This window comes from Equus quagga, chromosome 15, assembly GCF_021613505.1.
Source record: "Equus quagga isolate Etosha38 chromosome 15, UCLA_HA_Equagga_1.0, whole genome shotgun sequence".
NCBI classification, from domain to species: domain Eukaryota; kingdom Metazoa; phylum Chordata; class Mammalia; order Perissodactyla; family Equidae; genus Equus; species Equus quagga.
Genome location: NC_060281.1, coordinates 20865830 through 20886162, shown reverse-complemented (window position 1 = coordinate 20886162; position 20333 = coordinate 20865830). Strand labels below are relative to the sequence as shown.

Below are 20333 nucleotides of genomic sequence, written 5' to 3'. Positions count from 1 at the left end.
AGATTATTTCCAAATAAAGTCATATTGACAGGTACCAGGGAGTAGGACTTGAATATATCTGTTTGGGGGACACCATTCAACTCACAACAGGGAGAAACAGATTTCTTCATCTGACAACTTCTTAGGCTTTAATTTTGGTGGTTCTATAAAAAGGAGCAGACAGAGCATGCTGGATTTTTCAAATTCAAGTAACCATGAAAAACTTTATTTTTCATAGAGCGTCCCACGTGGCCAGGGCTCTGAGCACCACTTTTGGGTAGGTGAGGAGGAAGTGGAGCCTTTCCCTCATTAAGCCTCCGTTTAGCAATGACCACTCATTCTCCTACAGGTTAATGGTGACTGACTATACAGTCGGGTTGCCTGTTGGTGGCTGTACCTTGTGGCTGCCCTGGCCAGAGATCCTCAGCAGCCTCTGGGGTGGAGATGGCCTCTTTGTGGGGGTCCTGAGGCCTGGCTAGTGAGGCTGTGGTGATATGGTGGGGTAGGCTGGCCAATCTGGGCCATGCTGGAGGACAGCCTCCAGTTTTCGCGGCTAGGGGGCTCTAGTTTTAGAAGTCTCAGAACTGGCATGATGTTGCATTATTTTGAATCTTGAAATGGGATATGTAGTCTGCATGTTCAAGGGCGCCTTGGGGAACGTTTGACAGAGCAGCTCTGTCCCAATGGGCAGATTGGACAATGCATGCCCCTAGGGGGCGCAATTCACATCGTAGACACGGTAGATCAAATTCTCTTGTCATAAGAGTGTCCCGTTCTCAAAACATCAGTATCCTGTGACAATTTTCCAGCAGGTGACAATAAAGTGCCTTGAGGAAGGGGCACCTTTTTCTGGTTGGTACCAAGGTGACATATGGGGTTAAGGTGGTCCTGAATAGAAAGGAGAAACCATCACAATGGGTTCTTGGAATGTTAGATCTGAAATGGCTCTTGAGAGAGGAGCAGTCCAACTCTGGATTTGTTAGGAATCTTGCTTACTTAATAATAGAAACCCATCTCCAACTGGCTAAAGCCAAAGGGGAACTAATCATAAGAAATCAAGAACAGAGATGCATCTAGGACTGAGGAACATACTGGATCCAGGGATCCTGGCACAGTCAGGCCCTACCTCTGTCTCTCTCTCCTCTCTTCTCTGCTCTTATTTATTTATTTATTTATTATTTATTTAATTTTTTTGAGGAAGATTAGCCCTGAGCTAACATCTGCCATCAATCCTCCTCTTTTTGCTGAGGAAGACTGACCCTGAGCTAACAACCGTGCCCGTCTTCCTCTACTTTATATGTGGGATGCTTGGCACAACATGACTTGATAAGCGGTGTGTAGGTCCGCACCCGGGATCCAAACTGGTGAGCCCTGGGCTGCCAAAGTGGAATGTGTGAAATTAACTGCTTTGCCATGGTACTAGCCCCTTTTCTGCTCCTCTTAATGCATCTGGGACCTGCTTTTCTTCCCTTCTTACTCTACACTGCACAAAGCATGGTGGCAGACAACTCCAGGGAGTCACACGTTAGAGATTCTTTGATCATCAGAGAGACTGGCCTCTTCTAGGTTCCAGTGTCAAAATTCCTGGTGGGGAGACTTAACTGACTCAGCTTTCATCAGATCAATCAAATAGCCAGTGTGTGTGTGTGTGTGTGTGTGTGTGTGTGTGTGTGTGTGTGTCAGTGAGAGAGAGAGAGAGAGAGAGAGAGAGAGAGAGAGAGAGAGAGACTGTAATCACTGAGTGGATGTTGGGGATGGGATGGGCAGGAGGTAATGGTCACCATGCTACAGAGAAGCATTGCAAACAGAGATCCAGAGACAGAAAATGGCTCATCACCAGTCACACAGTCAGTTGACAGCAGAGACAGGAGTGGACCGAGATCTTATGTGGCGAAGTCTATGGGTTCTTCAAAATCCAATACTGCCTCCTTTCAACAAAATTGTGACTTTATTGATACAATTTCCCATTTCAAGGCAAAAAAAATTTAACAAAAATCTAATCAGAAAATTCTGCAGCTCTTCCAGAAAAGGCAAATGGAGAAATGAACTATAAAGAGAAAGACATTATATAAATACTCAGGGTCTTTCCCAGTCCACAAACTAAATATTTTCATACCTTCCAGGGCTGGGGCCAAACGTATGTGTTTAAATGGTGAAGTAGACCAAGTAATTGGGAGGTGGAACAGTAGCTTGACAATCCCTACTTCACTGGGTTTTAGGTATGCTTTAATTAATTTGCCCTTCAATTTTATGAGGTAGGTATTAACTCCACTTTTCAGATGAGGATACTGACATTCAGCAAAGTTACCACCCAAGGTGATGAGAGAGCCAAGATTTCAATTCAACCTGAGTTTGTCCGATATCAGCGCCTATGAACGGAAACTATTATTAATCCACATAGACTGAATAGCGACGAATGAAAAACTCTGACATGACATTTCTGCAGGTTTCTGGGACAACCACTGAGCACCTGGGATTGCTCTTCCAAAAACAGCTGCCACTTTTTTGAGCGGTTGTTATGTATCAGATACTGCACTAGGTTTATGATCTCATTTAATCCTTAGGACACCTTATGAGGATGGTACTATTGTATTACTATCTATTTTACAGGGTAGGAAGATTAGGCTTAATAAGCTCTTGCCTTTTCCTGAGTATCCTATGAATAAATTCCTATTAGTTAAATGCCTACTAAAGCGCTAAGTTAATAAATTAACAAAGCTCTTTTTAGATCAACTGGGCTGAAACTCTACCCGTGCGACGTTCCCATTCTCTGCCACGAGGTGACGTCACGACCAACTCCACCGCTACATTCTCCGCAGGGAGCCACGGTCGGTATCTCGCGAGAGCCGTGGTTTCCTCCAACCTGTTTTGGATATGCGCGGGGCGTAGGACGCTTCTATCAGGGTGGTTTGATGCTTTTTTGTCAGTCTTCCTAGACTAGCGCTTTAACAAGGCACTTACTGCCTTTCAGCCACCCGAGTTCTCGCGAGACTTGCTACTCTGCTCCCCCACGTCCTCTCCCTTGCGCCTGCGCACATCCCTTCAAAGCAGAAGGTCGCGCCTGGAGGAAGTGGCCGCTTTGGGTTCCGCGGCCGCAGCGCCATTACTACTTCTCTGAAGCTCCCCTCGGCCGCTTGCCGTGACACCCCGCCGCCAAGATGCCTCGAATTATGATCAAGGGGGGCGTGTGGAGGAATACCGAGGTAAGTCCCCTTTTCCCGCCGTCCGCTGCCTTCCGCCCCTTCTGGCAGCTTGTGCGCAGGCGCGCGGAGGTCGGGGAGGCGTGGAGGATGTGCCCTTTGGGGGCTGCGTTGGGGGGCAGCGCGGGGCCAACCCTCTGGGCCCTTACCTTGTGCCAGGCCTGGCGTTATCTGATCGCCTCCAGGACCAGGACCGTGGTTTAACCCCTGACTACGTGTCAGGCACTTGTTAGTCACGCCGTGGACATTTGTTGAATTGGGGACGCGCCCCCCCGCCCTGGAGGAACTCAGTGTGGAGGGGGAACTAGGACATCAGCGAGAGTTGGTCTTTTGGGACATCCGTGTCCCGCAGCCCGGGCGCCGTGCCAGTCTCTCATACTCAAAAATAAACAAGTGCTGTGGCCACAACTTTGTTTTTTCATTGACTTTCTTGTAGAGGGGAAGCAGTTTCAGTTCCAGCTTCACCGAGCCCGTTTCTGCCCCCATCTCTCGGTTATCTGTTATCAAGGCATAATTTGTCTGCCCTCCTGACAGATCCCGGGGCCTGTCTCTTCCTGCCCCTCCGCCTCAGCCTGGATAGAAGCCAGATAGGACAAACTGCTTACCGTAGTCTCTTTGCTTCCAGAAATGTAGTGGATAATGCCAGTCGTGAGCCAAAGGGCAGAAGAGAGGGGGCAAAATAGAAATAAGATTTTAGTGCCTTTTGTGTTCACAGTGTGCTGAATTTGTTGGTTTCCGGAGCACATCATTATCTTTCCATGCTCTGTCTTTTTACATCTTGTGCTTTCTTGGAATATTCTCCTACTGCTTGGCATCTTTCTCACCATCCTTCAAAACCCAGTTCAGAAACACTATTTGGAATTTTTGCCCATTTGCCCTGTTGGAATTATTTGCACCCCCAGGGGTCCCATGGCACCTCTGTCATCCATTTGTTATAGCTTACTTTGTCCTTTTGCAAGCATCACATCCTTCTCTGTGGTGCTGGTAAGTTTCTAATAACCTCTCAGAGCTTCAGTTTTCTTATTTTTCTAATGGGGATGATACTACCTACCTCTCTTGAGGATTAAATGAGTCAGTACATTTGGAACATTTAGAACAGAGTCTGGCATGTAGTAGTCTTTCAGTAAGTGCTAATTGCTGTTTCTTTCCCCCAGCAGACAGCATTGCAGTTGGTATCCTTAGAACCTAGGACAGTAACCAACATGAAGTAGGTTGCCTAGCAAATGTGTGCTGAATGAATCTAGCAGGGTAGATAACTGCTGTGTATGCTTAGTTGAAGACGTGTTTAAGTATAGCAGTACTGCCACAAAGTTACAAATAAAGTCCACAGCAGCCTTGCCTCGCAGTTTGCACAGAGGGAAACAGGCTATTTGAATTGGAGAAGAGATGACTTCTGGGGGAGAGACAGATGTACAAGAGCAAGTAACAGCAGGATTCCTATGCAGTGGCTGAAGCCTTGCAGTCTTTTTAAATCTCTGATGATGGGGACACGGGTGGTGGTGGAGTGGCCCATGTATGAATGAGCCATGTAGCACAAGTTCATTGTGGAAAAAAGCCTAAGAGTAAAATGCCTCCGGTGCATTCATCTATGGCTCTCTTATGCCTGGAGTCTGTGGCTTAGCTTGCCAGGCTTCCCTGGGAATGTTGAATTCTGTATCGGAATGGGTGCCCTGGTGAAATAGTATCTGGAGACTGGGGGAGACTGGAGGCAGAAGTGACTGGTGAGGTGGGGGAGACCTGAGATGCTGATTCTTGGGTCAGAGCAAGGGTTATAGGACTAGAGAGAAAATGCCATTTGTAAACTGGAGACAGGAAACCTGGATTGGAGAATAGATTCACCATACTCTTGACTTGCTTCTTGAGGGCTGGCTGTGGCCTTTTCGATTCTCTTTCCCTAAGTACTCATGACCTGGTACAAGGTAGGTGTTTGGGAAATGTTTTCTGAATGAATGAGTAAATGAATGAGCTGTACCCTTTTCAAAAGAATGACGGCTATGCATTGGAGAATACTTTTTGTTAAGCCCTATCAAGTAGAGTTTCTCAGATTGGGCTGTACCCACTCCCAATTTATTGGGGGGGGGGGGTGTTGTGTGTAACGGAGGGTATGATGTCCTTCTAAGGGATTTCCTCTTAATTTCTTGTATTTTGCTGATTCTGGCTTGCTGTTTATTATTATAGTAAATGAAGTTTTTCTTCTTTTTTTTAACCTACAGTATGTGTGTGGGTGTTTATGTCTCTCTCTTTCTCCCTAGCAACCCTGTCAGAGTTAATTTAAATTTTGTCTTTTCTCAGTTGGAGTTTCGTGATTGAATATACTGTTTTTCTTTGACACTTTTTTTTAGGATGAAATTCTGAAAGCAGCGGTAATGAAATATGGGAAAAACCAGTGGTCTAGGATTGCCTCATTGCTGCATAGAAAATCAGCAAAGCAGTGCAAAGCCAGATGGTATGTACCAGTTAATGAGTGGAAAACAGTAAATGACCTTAATTATGATGAAGAAAATGTCAGTTCTTTGAACCTTAGCAAAGAAAGCAGGCGTTGTGATATAACAGAAAGTATGGAGTGGGAGGTGGGAATTTAGATTTAAGACTTAGCTGTCACTTGCTGCCTGTGTGATCTTAGGCAAGCCATTTTTCTATCCCCTCCATCCTGCCCCAGTTTTCTCCTAGTTAGAGATAATAGTGCTGGGTGCTGACTGATGGAGGTACGAGGCTCAAATGAGTTAATGTGTCTGAGAGTGCATTATCAAGCATAAAATAAATCTACTTTTAGGGATGGTGGGATCCCAGCTTATAAATGGATGTGTTCCAAAAGTTTATAAGTTGGTTGTTTTAGAATTTACTTTCCCAAAGAAATAGATGGTAAATAGTGGTTAATTTTCTAGGCCAGCTCACAGTAGTTGAGTTTCCTCATTAATACAGTTGAAATATTTTATATTTGATACCTCACAATATAACGTAAGCCAACACTACACCTGTTCTTTCCTCTTTTAAGTCACAGCATAGTGGACACGGTAAGCTCTTTGCCTGTGTTTTTGCTGAGTGATCTGGCGCCAGCCCTGACCCATGTAGTACTAGAATCTTATTTTGGATTGAACAAGAGTGACCTAATTTCCTAGGCACCGGGGTAGGGGAAAGGATCAGAATGTAGGGATTGGACCCCAAAGAGGAAGATGGTCTTCAGCGTGAAGAAGTGGTTCTGATTTCTGCTTTTCTTAGTGGAGCTAAGCTCCTGCCCCAGTGTTTGGGAGTGCTTAAATCTTGTTTGCCAGCCTCTCATCCAGCTGAGTAGACTGGATGGAAAAGATGGGTTGGGTGGGGCATTAGGAAAGACAGAGGATGACATAGTAGTTTTATTTAAATTTAAAAACACACCAAACAAAAGGATATGATACTGAAAAGCATTTAGTGAGTGTAAGTCGGATGCTTAAGGAAGTAAGCCAAGGTGTTGTGAGAATCAAATCAAAGTGGGAGAAAGTGCTGTGAAAACCAGAAACACTATAAAAATGTGAGGTGGTATTGTCTTATTTGCAGATAATTTCAAAACCTCCAGTAAAGTGTAAAATAAATGAAAACAATTGATATTTGGGAAAGAAGGCATATGATCATGTCTCAGTCAAGTTACCTTTTTAAGTATCACTAACCTTGCATGATTAAAATACATTAGAATTTGGTGGGATGGGGAATATTGAATGGGGTGAGTTTAACCAAGCAGTGAATATTCAGTTGTAAAAAATAGCAGCTTTTGTAGTTGAAGGATGAGTTAGCTTGTATTTTTTAGACACTAGAAGTCAGTGTCTCTAATGTGTAAATGGGATATTCATGCTAGGTGATTGATTAATGTATAAAGTGGTATCTTTTTAATAGGTATGAGTGGCTGGATCCAAGCATTAAGAAAACAGAATGGTCCAGAGAAGAAGAGGAAAAACTATTGCACTTGGCCAAGTTGATGCCAACTCAGTGGAGGACCATTGCTCCAATCATTGGGAGAACAGCTGCTCAGTGCCTGGAACACTATGAATTTCTTCTGTAAGTGAATCTCCAAAAGCAGTATTAAAATGTGTGTCTATCTTCTCAATGAGGCTGAATAAACTTAACGTTTTTTGTCTTTAAACATGTGGTTGCAGATCTGAGTAAAGCCAGAAGAGCCGAAGCTATTGGATTATATACTCCTAATTTCCTGTGGTTGATCAGAATTATGTCTTCTGTTATATACTTTTTAAGAGAATAATTTAGAAATGTTATAAAATTATACATGTCCATCATAGCACAGCTGAGAAAAAAATAATAAAAAAGCAAATAAAAATCACTCATAGTTGTCCTCCTGAAGTTGACCATCAGAAGATCTTGGTTCTTTACTAAAAGTTCTTTTATTTGTATGGCTCTACTGCATTTGTGATTAAGGAGCTGCTTGGATCCTGTTTCATGGTGAATGGAAACACTGAAATTAGAATTTTAATACCATCTCTTTCAGGTGAAGCAGTAGTAGAAATGCAGTATTTTGTTAATGCCCATCCATTGAGCTTGAAAGAAAAGAGTGCCAGCACTGGGAAACCTACTGTTTCTAAGACTAGCTGGTGTTTTTCTAAGACTAACTCCTCTGGGCTCTCCTCTAGAGATAAAGCTGCCCAAAGAGACAATGAAGAGGAAACAACGGATGATCCACGAAAACTAAAACCTGGAGAAATAGATCCAAATCCAGAAACAAAACCAGCACGGCCTGATCCAATAGATATGGACGAGGGTAGGCGTATGCTTGTGAGAAATTTATTTCTTTGGTAATCATAGGCTCCTCAAGCCTCTTTGAACGCTTTCAGTTCCTTTCTCAACTCCTCTGGCTTTTTAGAACCCCAGTTCTGTCTGCAGTTGCTGTTCTTAGGCTCTTTCTAAACGTGTCCAGTCTTCTGTTATAGAGGAATTGGTCTTTTTGGACGGTGTCCCTTCATCTTCTGATTTTTCGATTCCTTTAATAAATTAAGCAGTGTAAAACTACCAGGTAGATTTCCTAGAGGCTAGAGGTAAACCCTTGAGGATTCTGTATTCTTGTTCCTGTTCTTCAGAGAGACAACAAGTCGGGATTTTGCGCTCCAGTCCTCCTGTTAACTACTACTTTGACTTTAGGCAGGTAATTTAATCTTTGTGAAGAGGCAGCACCACAGTACTGTGATGGAGACTTACGATGCCTCTTTGAGACGTTGAATCAGGAATCAGAGGAACTGGATTTTAGACCCTGTCTGCCACTTACTGGCTATTTCGCCTTAGGCAAGTCATATAAATCTCTCTGAGCTTTGATTCTCTTTCCTACCAGATGGAGAATAATAATATTTATCTTACCTCACAGGGTTGTTGTGAAGCATTCAGTGAATATTTGTTGAGTTTTTAAAATTTAAAAGTTTGAACATAGTGGTTCCCAAAGGTAGACTGTGGCTAGGCTGCCTGCATCGTGTCACATGGTAAACATTTAACAATACAGGTACCAGAGCCTCCCTAGGGAATCTGAGTCCGTCAGTTGGGGAGTGGGGAGGTAATCCTGGAATCTGAGTTTTTTAGAAAGTTCCCTTTTGATTCCGTTGGACAGCCTTGTATAGGAACAGGCATCAGAAATGAAATTTATTCTACTCTGGCAAGTCATAGAAAATATATTAGAGGGAGAGAAATAGTTTTGAGGAAAAAAGGTGTATTTACTGAAGATTATCAATTCCCTTATAATTATATAGTAGTTTTTATATTATTTCACAATTTGTGCTGTGCCAGTTAGTTGATGAAAATGAAGGATATGGTGATTTTAGCCACTGTTTAATGAATACCTGCTAGATGTTTTACTTATTTCGTTTTACTTAGCTCTTCTCAACATCCCTATAAAGTAGGAGTTGTTATTCCCATTTTATAGATGATGAAAAATACTGGGGGAGGGTAAAATAAGTTATCCAGGGTCACATAGCTAGCAAGTGGTGGACCTGGCTTTTACCTTAGGTTGCTCTGACTTCAAAATGCAAGCTGTTTCCTTTATGCTACACCATATAATTGTATTTATGGTTTTTCTCATCTTAAGCACTAGGGGATGTGTCTCACGTACCTTGCTTCTGCTGGAGGAGAACTTAGTTTTTCTTCTCTTTATTTTTGCAGATGAACTTGAGATGCTTTCTGAAGCTAGAGCCCGCCTGGCTAATACTCAGGGAAAGAAAGCCAAGAGGAAAGCAAGAGAGAAACAGTTGGAAGAAGCAAGGTATGCTTGTTTCCGTCCATAGGTGATTAGTCTCTGCATCCTCAGGCCCAGTAGAACTGCATGATTTATCAACCCTGTTGGGTGAGTAATAATTAGAATTGCGTAACTCCAATTTTGCTGATATTCTTAATTTCTTTATTACTTTGGAAAAGTCTTATATATTTTTCTCCCTAACCATTTCAGAATAGTTATGGAAAAAAAATATATTTCAAAAAATTTTGTAAGACATGGCAGAAGTAATGCCTAGATGTTTCACGTGGTATGTTGGATTTGTTCTGTTAGCATGAGAGCTTCATCTGTTTTAGCCGTCTTAGAGTCAGATGGCTACAGGACACACAAGGCCGTGTGACTTTTACGTGACTGCCGGTTAGTTACTCTCCTTGATTAGTGTTGGGCAGGCGCGGGCTGTGAAACAGGAAACTCAGCTGAACGTAGAGGGGGTTAATAATGAGCCTTGAACCAAATTTTAGGCTCTCATAGAAATTTTCATTTAAAAAGTGAGTGGACTTCAGTATTGCCTTCTGCTCAAGGTTTTCTTCACTTTCCTCTTCTTTTTCCCTTTTGGTTGGATTCATGATTGACGACATTCCTAATGGCCCAGAAACCAAGATGAAGCGGATAAAAGTGAAAACCTGAACTGTATAAGAGCTTATTAGCTTTTGGAATTCAGGCATTTTGGAATAACCTCTCTAGCCACGCAGCTGCCATTTCTGGTCCCAGAGTTGGGAAGTGCTTCCTGACCTGATGACTAGCATTGTGTTGATGGTTTCCCCAGTAATAGCTTTGGAGTGCCAGATCCTGGGACGGAGGATTCTTTCATGCCTGAGGATGCTTGTTGGCATAGCTGGCCAATCGCTAGCCCAGAATAGTTACTTATGATGGGAATATGACTGGCCTGAGACAGTAAACAAACCAAAAGGAGGTACTAAATTTTCTTTCCAGTCTCAGTCACCTTTCTATTCTCTACACTATTTATGGTTAAGTAATGTGAGTAAGGTTGAAAAAAATTCACTTTTCTGTTTTCATCCGTGGTGGTTTCGGGACCAAATTTTTTTACCTTTTTAGCCATGTGGATTGGGCCATGGATGTAGCAAGTGCGTATATGAAAAATCTCCAAGTGTGGCTGATGTTGCTTGCTTTAAATAAATTTTTGCAGATTTAAATTTACCCTACACTTTGTTTTAGATTTTCTTGTAGAATCTATACATCTTTATAACTTGTGTTGTACATGTGTCTTGTAATAGACTAGATTGGTCTGTATGTAAAATGCAACGCAGGCCTATTTACTTTGAATGCTAAATTACAGATCCGTTTTATAACAAAGCTAGTACACTTTTCCTTTGGTGGTGTACTATTTTTTTCTGGGGGCATGGTTGATATAATGCTATATGTAGCTTGGTTATACTCATTTAGCATTGTGTTGTAAAGGTTTTCTAATGTCATTTGAAGTCGTCATTTCCTTTATTTGAAGAATGAAATTACTTTACTTTTGAAATATCTTCCTAAACCTTCCTCTCTCTCAGTGTAGATGTACATTTTTGTGTATGTACACACACAGTCACATTTGTCTAAAATTGGATCATACTGTATATACTGTTTTGATGAGAAGTTAGCTGTTAATCTTATTGGGGTTCCCTTGTAAGTGATGAGTCATTTTTCTCTTGCTGCTTTCAAGATTTTCTCCTTGTCTTTGGCTTTCAGCATCTTTAATGTGATATTTCTGGTTGTCAACTTCTTTATGTTTATCTTACTTGGAGTTCGTTGAACTTCCTGGATGTGTAGGTTAATGGTTTTCGATAAATTTGAGAAATTTCAACCATTATTTCTTCAAATATTTTATTCTCCTTTGCTTTTGGTATTCCTGTTGTGCATATGTTCACTTAATGACATTCCACGTTCTGTGAGGCTATGTTCATATTCATTCTTTTTTTCTCTTTGGATTCCGTAATCTTTATCCATCTGTCCTCAACTTTGGTAATTCTTCTGTCAGTTTGAATCTCTTGTTGGGCCCCTCTAGTGAAGTTTTCATTCCAGGTTTCTACTTTTCAACTCCAGAATTTCTATTTGGTTCTTTTTAATCATTTCCATCTCTTTATTGATTGTCTCTATTTGATGCACATTTCCATCATGATTTCTTTTGTTCTTTGAACATGTTTATAATGGCTCCTTTGAAGTCTGTTAAATCTGACATCTGGTTGCTCACAGGCATTTTCTGTTTTTTTTCTGGTGTGTAGGTCCTGCTTTCTTGTTTGCTTGCGTGTCTCAGAGTTTTTTTGGGAACTGGACACTTTAGGTGATATATTCTAGCAGTTCTGGGTGTTATTGTTATTGTTACTTGCTTGTTTACTTGTTTAGTGACTGGCTGGATTATTTTAGTGGTCTATTCCCCCTTTCCCTCCCCCCCAGAAATGCGAAGCCTCTGATGTTGCTCCTCATGGGGGCTCAGTCTTCGGTATGCCCAGTCACCCCGGGATGCTGTGGTTTTGACAGGACTTTTTTTTGACATCTTTTTCCCTGGCTGCACCCAGCTGTTAAACTACTAATTGCCAGCTGATTGCTGTATTGTTTTCAACGATGTCTTGGGGCGTAAATTGCTCCACAAGCTGATCCAGTCAAATTGGGGCTCCTTTGAAGGGGTAGTTCTGAGATCCGTGTTTGATACCCCAGGAGGGCTCCTCTCACTTTTCTCTTCATTTGTTTCTCTCTGGCAACAGTTTAGCCTATATCTCCAATGAATCTATTGGTTTCTTCCCGTTTTCCTTTCACCACAACTTCCATTGTTTTTGAGAGTGCCCTTAGGGTTGAACTTCTCCATACTCTTTTGCAAATGAAGGCAGTTTCTTTGGGGCGAGATTTGGAGTTTTCTCTTGTACCCCTAGGCTCTGATGTGCTTGTCTCTAAGTGACACCCCTACTTTAGGAGCTGAGTGCTTGGTCGGGGAGGTGGTGGTGTGGGCAGCAGCCCCACGTCTCCTTGGCTTGCCTCACCTGCATGGAACCCTCATCCCACAAGCTGGGGCAAATGCTTTTGGGGCTCCAGTATGCTCAGCAGCACTGTGCCCGAGACAGAGCCTCTGTCTGGGCAGAAGAAAGGCCCTCCTTGTGGGCCACTCTTCACCTGTGCAGCAGGTGTCTGGAGATAGGCTGAGAAATGCTGACGTCCTGCCTCTCCTGGCTGAAAGCCCTCCTGGGAGCTGGAGGCAGAGAGAGCCCTGTGTTCTTGGCTGCACCAGGGGGAGTGGAATTTCTGACTCTGAGCGGGGAGGGGGAAGAGGGGAGGGAATGGGTCTTGATTCAAATATCGCAGGCTCTCACTTGTCTCACTGAATTTTAGTAGATTTTCTTGAATAAATGTTTCTTCATTTGCTGTATCTCCTTAGGGTCCTTTCTAGAGACTTAATTTTTTTAACTAACTTTCAGGAGTTTCATTGAGGAGTGGGTCTGCAGAGCCTCATGCTGGAAGTTACCTCTTTATACTGTTTTTTAACTTGGTTTTCCCTCCTTTAATATTGTGAATAACTTTTCTCATCATTAAATCTTTAAGATTATAGCATCATGGGAAGGTACAAAGAAAAAAGTAAAAACTAAATGAAATTCCCACCTCCAGTGATGATCCCTGTTCGTATTTTGGTGGTTGTCCTTTACGTCTCCCCATGCATGTCTTCACTGGTAGATATGCATGTAATTTTTACATGTTGCTCTGTAACATGTAAACTTTGTAGTATTTTTTATGTAGCAGCATGCTTTGAGTATTTCTCCACATCAGAGCAGATTTACAGGTTTTTTAAAGGTTACGTGGATGGCTGTATAGCGTCCTACCTTGTAGCTGTGTTGTAAATTCTCTTAACTGATTTCTTGTTGGATGGTTAGGTTGTGTTCAGTATCTGCTCTTAGGACAGTGCTCCGTGAACAGTCTTGTAGCTAAGGCCTTATTCATGTTCCTTTTTATTTCCTCAGGCTGAGGGCTGAGGAGTGAAATCACTGGGTTAAAAATGTGAAAAACTTTATTATATTTTCAAATTCTCTTTGGGGAAAGCTGTAGTAGTTTACTTTCTCATTACTGTTGTGGGAGACTGTCCACTTTTTGTACCCTTGCCATTGAAACAAACTGAACACTGTTAATTAGATATGCAGAATTGTACCTGATTTAATTTGTGATTCTTTAGTTATTACGTCCACCTTTTGTTATTTTAGTTTCTTGCATTTTTTTTCCTTAGTGGACTGTTTCTTTCCTTTTGTTCCTTTTTTTCCTTGGGATTCATTTTTTAAAAACTTGCATAGATTCTTTTTATCTAGCTGTTCCTAATATTAATTTCAATTATTTTTTCTGTTACTTGCCTTTTAATTTTGTCTTATGATTCTTTAAAAAATAGTGCTACAGAGATATAAAATTTAAAATTCAAAGCTGTTGGGCTGGCCCTGTGGCTGAGTGGTTAAGTTCATGTGCTCCACTTCAGCAGTCTAGGGTTTTGCCGGTTTGGATCCTGGGTGTGGACCTAGCACTGCTCATCAAGTCATGCTGAGGCAGCGTCCTACATAGCACAACCAGAGGGACCTGCAACTAGAATGTACAACTATGTACGGGGGGGCTTTGGGGAGAAGAAGAAAAAAAAAAAGATTGGCAACAGATGTTAGCTCAGGTGCCAATCTTGAAAAAAAAATTCAAAGCTGTTTATCTTTTCCTTTGCCTTTAGTTGTATTAAGTATGGTCCCATCCAGAGATAAGATACATAATTACTTAGAGCTCCTTCTAGTTTTTCTTTTTGCTTTATTGAGTATGTATCTTTAAATCAAAACTAGAATTTATTTTAGTGAATGGTGTGAAGTGGGAATTTAAGTAAATATTTCTTCCCCAAATAACCACATAGTTTTCTTAACTCAGTTGGATGATCCATCCCTTCCCCATGGTGTGTGATTTTCAAGGTGACCCTGTGTTCTTTTTCTTTAGGCGTCTTGCTGCCCTCCAGAAGAGACGGGAACTGCGAGCAGCTGGCATAGAAATTCAGAAGAAGAGAAAAAAGAAGAGAGGAGTTGATTATAATGCTGAAATCCCATTTGAAAAAAAGCCTGCTCTTGGTTTCTATGATACTTCTGAGGAAAACTACCAGGCTCTTGATGCAGATTTCAGAAAACTAAGACAACAGGATCTTGATGGAGAGCTGAGATCGTAAGTTGCCTTTCTGATTTTGGAAATGGGAAAGTATAGTAGGAATTTTATGGAGGGCTAGGTATTATCCTTGTCCGAGCCAGATTTGTACGAAGCACAATGTGGCCTACATGACACTTGTTTTTATTTAATGGATTCACCTTTCTGAGAAAACTAGTGACCCTGGCTGTCATGTTGTTAGCACAGAATGCTCTTTGCATCTCTTGAAATGTTGGCACTTGGTTCTTAGTGAACTGCCTACTCACTTGAGTCACAATTTAATATTTATGTACATTTGTGAATAGATTAGTTGTTTTACTAATGGCCTGAAGGAATTTGTCAAAATCTGGTTTGGTTTGTTTAGTCTTTTCTGGTGAAAATTTTATCTTGTTTTTCTTAAAATGAAATTCAAAGAAAAAAATTACTGATGCATTCTTAAATCTTTTTTACTTAATGGGGATAAGTAGGTATATTTATAAAATGTTTGCGTTAGGGTACAGAGGATTTTGCCTATTTTTAGGAATTTTTAGACTTTCTTTAGTTTTCATATTGGAATATTATGGGGAGAACCATTTATGATTGTCAGATTTTTAGTTTTCTTCTCCCTGATTGACCTTCCATTTCTGTTGACATGAATTGTCACTGAACAACAGATGTCAGCCTCTGAACAGGATTTTCTTGGATGTACTACATTGTATGTATTTCTCAAATTAGGACTTTGCTTTAGGTAGCCTGTGCAAACAGAGATTGAAGACGAAGCCGAATCTTGTGGAAGGAGTCGACTAGGTGGGGGAAGAGGATGACATGCGAGGGGGAGGAGGTGTTCCCGGAGCATTAAAAGACAGCTTAGAGCTTGGCTTTAGACTTCCTGACAACTTTTTAGTGTCATTTGTCAGCACTTAAATATCCTTTTAAAAAAATTTGTGAATTAAAAACATAACAGATAGTGGAATAACAGCTTCCAAGGGAAATTAAAAAATTCGCAATGTTTTAATTCTGTCACCTTCATGTGTTTGTTTCCCTTTTTGTATACTGTATATTTGTATATTTGTTTTCCCTTTTGTATACTGGTCTTCATCATGTTCCTGTGTGTGTACATATTTTTATATGAATATAAGCATGATATAGGAATAGTTTTTTGTTTTTATTTGACATTATATGTAACATTTTGCTTATCATCATACCCTTTATAGTTAGATAATCTTAACACTTAGTATTTAAATTGCTTAGTATATCCTATTTTCTTAATAATTCTATTGCTGTTCTGAGTCTGCGTTCCCCTTGAATATAGTGGGTAGGTAACGGCATAGGGAATAAGTTAATATATATAGTTGTTGTCTTTTTGTTAGTAATTTTATTAGGAATGGGATTATTTTGTTCAAGTGTATGAGTATGTATATGGCTTTTAATGTCATTGCTTGTATATAACTTCTAAAAATGTCTTCTCTACCTGACCCATGACAGTGAAAAAGAAGGAAGAGATAGAAAAAAAGACAAGCAGCACTTGAAAAGGAAAAAAGAATCTGATTTACCATCAGCTATTCTTCAAACTAGCGGTGTTTCTGAATTTACTAAAAAGAGAAGCAAACTAGTACTTCCTGCCCCTCAGGTAATCAGATAAAAGCAGTTTTTTCATTGTGTGAACTCATCTGCTTATCATTTATTTGGCAGTGTTTGCAGGCCTGCGTGCCAGGCTTTTGCTAGGTGCTGGGTGCCCCTAAGAAACTAACAGCGTAATAGATGAGCCACATAAAAATAACTCATGTGATGTAGTGTGATAAATAAGCAACAGCTTCTCTGTGTAAGTTATTATATCAGGCCTTAAACTGCTGATTGATGGTTTAGTGAGTGATTGTCAGCTCTTAGCAATTTGTCGGCAGGTTAGGGCTCGGGGCCACTTTTTTGTAGTGACCAGGAAAAAGGTGTTGTTTGGCTTGTGGACTTCAGGCTGCTTTCTTTTAGGGGATTCTTTGTTGTGGCATCCTTCTCTTTGAGACAATAGCTGTGAGAATCAGCGTGGGAGTTGCAGAGAAGAGAGAGAGAAACATTCCCTCATTCAGCTTATCATAGGCTCTGCTCCTTTGACTTAATTATAATTGGTCAGAAACATGGAATTTTCGATAAGCTCTTGCTTTGTTTTGAGTAGTACGCTCTGTAGAACTAGACAGTTTAATGGAGCAGAAGGATGGGCTTAGGCCAGAGGAGCTTCTTTCCCCGTAGAGAACACTGGCTGTGTCAACTCTTGGGTACAAACAAAATGATTGTGTCAGATGCTGCCATTCCTAGTAGTGATATTTCTTTTTTTTTAAGATTTTATTTTTCCTTTTTCTCCCAAAGCCCCCCAGTACATAGTTGTGTATTTTTAGTTGTGGGTCCTTTTAGTTGTGGCATGTGGGATGCTGCCTCAGCGTGGCTTGATGAGCGATGCCTTATCTGTACCCAGGATTCCAACCAGCGAAACGCTGGGCCTCCGAAGCAGAGCCCGAGAACTTAACCACTTGGCCACGGGGCCGGCCCCCAGTAGTGATATTTCTTAAATTGAGATTTTGCCTGTAATTTTTTTTCTTAGTACTCCTTAGGATATTTATTTTAGTAAAATTACTAAGATAACATCTTTTGGTTTTCTTCGGAATCTTGTGGCCTAGGAGACCCTCTCTGTGTGTGATATTTTAATTGGTTTTCAATCATCCCCTCTCCCCCTCATTGATAAGTAGTTTTGTACAAACACTGTTATTTCGTGTTCTTGGTATATTGATATATTGGTTGATTTGAAAGAATTTCAGTATAGGAATACAAGACTTCACAGCTTGATACTATATCATATGTGGAATTTCCCCCTTACATTATATAGGGAAGATTTTTAAAAACTTTATTGTGGATATTTTCAAACCCGCAAGAAGTAAAAAGAGTAGTACAATGAACCCCTTTACTTATCATACAGCTCCAGTGGTTCATTTTCTGGAATATGGAAGTCTTAAGCTGTGTTGTTCTCTGGTTAAAATATTGCTTACTGTGATAATTGTGTCTTTCTAGATTTCAGATGCAGAACTTCAGGAAGTTGTAAAAGTAGGCCAAGCAAGTGAAATTGCACGTCAAACTGCCGAGGAATCTGGCATAACAAACTCTGCTTCGAGTACTCTTTTGTCTGAGTACAACGTCACCAACAACAGCATTGCTCTTAGAACGCCACGAACACCAGCTTCCCAGGACAGAATTCTGCAGGTAAGCTGTCATAGTGGAATGAGCCTTTCACTTTATTGTCCTTAAAAGTATTTCGAAAGAGAGCACGAAGTGGTTTGGTTTTGTTTCCTTTAGTGTAGACAGTTTGAAACTGAGTCCCCAGGGCATAGGTCCTAGAGATTTCTGTAGTAGGGAAGCTAAATCAGCAGATTCAGTAATTAGGTGATTTCTTTTCTACACTTATTAATTCATAGTTTTTTTTGAAGCCAGCCCTTCTGCTTTCATTAGTCTTTAGTACCTGTCAGTAAAGCATAGCGTTTAAAAATTTCACGTTGCCTAGCAATCCTGGACAGAAATCAGACATGTAGTCAGTAATTTTTAAAACTTCCTTGCATTTCCGTACTTAGCTCGGCATAGGCTGTCATCAGTCCTGTTTCCCACCTTCTCCTTTACACTCGGGGGGTACACTCTGTTCCTAGTGTGTCTGCCTGCCGGAGGATAGCCAAACCTAAGAAAACGCTGTTGAGTCCCTTAGCACCCTCACGTCTCGTTTCCTCTTCTCTAATAGTTAGGATATAATTTTAAGGTCTTGATTCAGGAGTCAAATAATCCTGTAAGGTTTAGTAAGAAAAATAATCGTGCCCCTCATCACTTGCTCTCTAGAAGCACCACTTAATAATAGCTCTTTGTTTTTATCCTTATTGCTAAGATAGTTGTTGCATGTTTGTTGATTTTTTTCAGTTGTAGGCATTATTCCACCTAGAATTTGAATATTTGGCTCTCTCACACACTCTGCCTCTATCATGCATTATGCTCTTTCCATTTCCCCATCTTCCATTATAGTATATATATCAAACTTCCATTATAGTTCGGTTAGCTCCATATTCATGATTTACTTTATGACTGTAAACCGTATTCATTGCTGAGCCACAAAGTACCTTATAATTACTTGATTGTACAGTATTTTGTTTGTCTTTGAGTTAATACTTGTTTTATCCAGTTGCTAAATTTTCTGATTACTTAGCACTAATTCAACTCTAGACTTATACTCACTATGGAAATCTCCTGAAATCTGGTCAAATTTTAGGTATTCTCATCTTTTTGAAGAAGTCTTTCCCAGAACTTCTGAATGTTCTAGTCTGGACTAATTACTCTTTAGATCTTGTTTATAGCAAGAAACTTGTTTACAGCAAGTAGTTGTTTACGTCTCTTGGTGTCTCTTCACTGTCACCCTGGAAAGTCCCTTGGATCACCTCTGTCTTTGTTTACTTCCTTGTTAGTGAAGCGGGTCTTTCAGTAGCTTTCTAAGGAAGGGTTCATGGGAGATGGAATTTTTAAGACATTGTATATCTGTAAATTACTGTCTACCCTCTTATTTGATTAATAGTATAACTGGGTATAGAATTCCAAGTTGAAATGGTTTTTGTTCAGTTTTTTTTTTAATTTTTATTATTTTTTGTTAAGATTATGATAGATTACAACCTTGTGAGATTTCAGTTGTACATTATTGTTAGTCATGTTGTGGGTACACCACTTCACCCTTTGTGCCCTCCCCCCACTTCCCCTTTTCCCTGGTAACCACCGATCAGTTGTCCTTGTCTATATGTTAACTTCCACCTATAAGTGGAGTCATATAGAGTTCGTCTTTCTCTGTCTGGCTTATTTCGCTTAACATCATACCCTCAAGGTCCATCCATGTTGATGCGAATGGAACAATTTGGTCGTTTTTTATGGCTGAGTAGTATTCCATTGTGTATATATACCATATCTTCTTTATCCAGTCGTCAGTTTCTGGGCATTTAGGTTGGTTCCACGTCTTGGCTATTGTAAATAATGCTGCGATGAACATAGGGGTGCATGGGACTCTTGGGATTGCTGATTTCAGGTTCTTAGGATAGATAGCCAGTAGTGGGATGGCTGGGTCATAGGGTATTTCTATTTTTAACTTTTTGAGATATCTCCATACTGTTTTCCATAGTGGCACTAGTTTGCATTCCCACCAACAGTGTATGAGGGTTCTTTTTTCTCCAGAACCTCTCCAACATTTGTCACTCTTGGTTTTGGATATTTTTGCCAATCTAATGGGTGTAAGGTGGTATCTTAGTGTAGTTTTGATTTGCATTTCCCTGATGATTAGTGATGATGAGCATCTTTCATGTGTCTATTGGCCATACTTACATCTTCTTTGGAGAAATGTCTGTTCATGTCCTCTGCCCATTTTTTGATCGGGTTGTTTGTTTTTTTGTTGTTAAGCTGTGTGAGTTCTTTGTATATTATGGAGATTAATCCTTTGTCAGATAAGTAGCTTGTAAATATTTTTTCCCAATTAGTGGGCTGTTTTTTTGTTTCAGTGCTGTTTTCCCTTGCCTTGAAGAAACTCTTTAGTCTGATGAAGTCCCATTTGTTTATTCTTTCTATTGTTTCCCTCATCTGAGGAGTTATGGTGTCCAAAAAGATTCTTTTGAAACTGATGTCAAAGAGTGTACTGCCTATATTCTCTTCTAGAAGACTTATTGTTTCAGGCCTAATCTTTAGGTCTTTGATCCATTTTGAGTTTATTTTTGTGAATGGTGAAAAAGAATGGTCAATTTTCATTCTTTTAC

At 40.6% G+C, this 20333-nt stretch overlaps 1 protein-coding gene across 1 annotated transcript in view; it reads left to right on the top strand.

The window, feature by feature from the left end:
- Positions 1 to 2912: 2912 nt before the first annotated feature.
- CDC5L (cell division cycle 5 like) overlaps positions 2913 to 20333 on the top strand; it is a 52180-nt gene continuing 34759 nt past the window's right edge. The window contains exons 1-8 of the mRNA XM_046640036.1: positions 2913 to 3182; positions 5522 to 5625; positions 7047 to 7208; positions 7796 to 7923; positions 9306 to 9405; positions 14353 to 14571; positions 16015 to 16159; positions 17584 to 17772. Coding sequence (XP_046495992.1) covers positions 3138 to 3182; positions 5522 to 5625; positions 7047 to 7208; positions 7796 to 7923; positions 9306 to 9405; positions 14353 to 14571; positions 16015 to 16159; positions 17584 to 17772 — 1092 coding nt within the window. The 5' untranslated portion in view covers positions 2913 to 3137. The remainder of the gene's footprint in view (positions 3183 to 5521; positions 5626 to 7046; positions 7209 to 7795; positions 7924 to 9305; positions 9406 to 14352; positions 14572 to 16014; positions 16160 to 17583; positions 17773 to 20333) is intronic.